Here is a 2,397-nt window from a genome sequence, read left to right on the forward strand (position 1 = left end):
TAAGTGTGATCAATTATGGTCTATTATGATTCAGGCCGGGCAACTGATGGCTAAAAAAGCCATGGCTATATTAGACTAGCCTATATGATAAAATGGAGCCTTTTAACAGATCTCATGTGGTCTAATATCTCCCGACACGTCCTACTGCTCCAACTGTGATCATACACCGTGTGTGTGTGTGTGTGTGTGTGTGTGTGTGTGTGTGTGTGTGTGTGTGTGTGTGTGTGCGCGCGCGAAGGGGCGATTTGAGCTGATTAGGCTAAAACCTCTGAGTTTGAGCTAGCCGTCCCACTGATCTCCACTGAGTAAACACACACACACACACACACACACACACACACAGGGCCAAACCTCCTAACTGACACCGGCGCGCAGCGACCCTATCACGTCACGGGCGCGTGAGTACAAATGAACCCGATGTCCAGATAAGCGACAACGAGGTCCAGATGCGGAGACACTTTATTTATTTATTTATTTATCAACTTAAATGTTTCTAGCACACACAACTAGGCTAAAGCTGACTTAATTCACAGCTGCCACGCGTCACCTCGCGACACACTCTAGCTGATAAAAGCGGGAAATTGAGAAATTCTTCTTAATTTCGCTGATAGGAATGAGCTACACACTCAGTCGCTCTTCAAATAATAACACTTTTGAAATAATAAACGAATTGTATTAAATAACAATAACAATAAGATAAAATAATTATTATTGCTATTGTAGCCTACAGTTGTAAATAAATGTGAAAGTGTTTGACTGAGAAGCGCGACAGGCGGGTTTGCAAATATTTACAATTTATTTGGTCAAGCCTACAAGAGCGGGGTGGCCAGCTCACATCTACAACATTACTATCAACATTAAAGCTCAGATTAAGGCCAAACACACACACACACAGCTCAGTAGAAGTGAGTTTGTAATTGACGGTGTGTTTGCGCCCTGTTTGGGGATCCTTGAGAGATTTATTTCCTTATGACCGGTCACGAGCCTGCGTGACCAGTCATCCGTCGGTCCGGTCATCCCTGGCACAGGCGAGGGACGTGCGGTCTGAACAAACACACCATTTGCAGTCTCCTCTAAATGTCAGTGCGCGTGTGTACCAGCGCAGGCTTGCTCTCGTGCTCCCAGTATGCGCAGTGCACCATGGACAGCTCGGTGGGCTGGCGCGAGCTGGCGAAGTGAAGGCCACTGTTTCCGTTACCGGAGGGGACCGGAGGAGGCGGTGTGGCCGTGGCGGGACTGAGTTGCTGAGTATGATGCGGGTGCAGGTGAGGGTGCGCGTGGCTAATGGCATTGTAAGAGTTCACCATACCCGGGAGAGACATGCCCTGCACGCGCGAGTAGCAGCTGTAGGAAGAGGGTGCCGCTAGGCCTTTCACGGTAACGGGTAGGTTCATGTTCATGTTAGGACCGGACATCTGGCACGAGGCGTAAGGCACGGGCGCGGAGGGCTGCGGCAGCGGCCAGGAGCTGCTCGTGAATCCGGGTTGCAGGTATTTTGGCGCGGGCACGTAACCGTAGCCGTCCCTCCCGAACAGAGACTTACCGGGCTGGAAGTTGGCCGGCGGGGGCCTGAACGGACGCTTCATGCGCCTGCGTCTGCGGTAGTTGCCCTTCTCGAACATATCCTCGCACGCGGGGTCCAGGGTCCAGTAGTTGCCCTTACGCTCCCCGCCACCCTCGCGCGGCATCTTGATGAAGCACTCGTTAAGCGAGAGGTTGTGTCGGATGCTGTTCTGCCAGCCCTTCTTATTTTTCTCGTAAAACGGAAACTTGCTGATGATGTGCTGATAGATCCCGGACAGCGTGAGTCGCTTCTCCGAGCTCTCGCGGATGGCCATGGCGATGAGCGCGACGTAGGAGTACGGAGGCTTCTGCGACAGTTCGCTCTTATCTGGGTCCGAGCCTTTGTCCGGCACGGGGTTGTCTTTCAGCTGGGTATTTTCCAAGATCGTGTTAGTTTCGCATGCTGTCAGCGTGAGTTCGTCCTCATCAAGCTTCAAGCATGAATCCATCTTTGCGCACGGCCGCTGCACCAGGCCGCGCGATTGGCACAAACTTTTACGACGCCTCGCGAAGTAGAGAAAAACTTTTGTCAAGCTACACTGCCCAGTGACGGCGGCTCCCTCGTGGCTCTCTTTTCACGGAATTAATGTTCTCGCGCTGTGTCCGTTTGCAGCTGCATTTTGACTGAGTGTTGCGCGAGTCGGAGTTTGATTTCTGTGAAAGTCCATCCCTCCACCCACCCTCTCACCGACCCCCGCACGCGCACGCACACACACACACACACACACACACACACACACACATCCAAGCTGCGCCCATTTCCTCCAGCCTGACCCGCTGCGTCTAAACGGAAAGATATCGGGAACAGTGGCGTCCAACGGAGGCCACGGCCCT

The 2,397-nt window shown here is 52.5% G+C and overlaps 1 protein-coding gene across 1 annotated transcript; it reads right to left on the bottom strand.

The window, feature by feature from the left end:
• Window positions 1–831: 831 nt before the first annotated feature.
• foxl2a (forkhead box L2a) lies at window positions 832–2,189 on the bottom strand. Its single transcript, XM_076281665.1, has one exon. It carries the CDS (start codon window positions 2,010–2,012, stop codon window positions 1,074–1,076), a length of 939 nt encoding a protein of 312 aa, XP_076137780.1. The 5' UTR covers window positions 2,013–2,189; the 3' UTR covers window positions 832–1,073.
• Between the last annotated feature and the right edge of the window lie 208 nt (window positions 2,190–2,397).

The sequence above is a fragment of the Alosa pseudoharengus genome, unplaced genomic scaffold (assembly GCF_046254945.1).
Source record: "Alosa pseudoharengus isolate Yale_2024_CS ecotype anadromous, Long Island Sound unplaced genomic scaffold, YU_APseudo_1.1 YU_APseudo_1.1_scf_13, whole genome shotgun sequence".
In the NCBI taxonomy this organism is placed as follows: domain Eukaryota; kingdom Metazoa; phylum Chordata; class Actinopteri; order Clupeiformes; family Clupeidae; genus Alosa; species Alosa pseudoharengus.

Coding starts and splice junctions, on each gene's coding strand:
- foxl2a (XM_076281665.1), bottom strand. CDS start 2,012: ATGGATTCATGCTTGAAGCTTGATGAGGACGAACTCACGCTGACAGCA.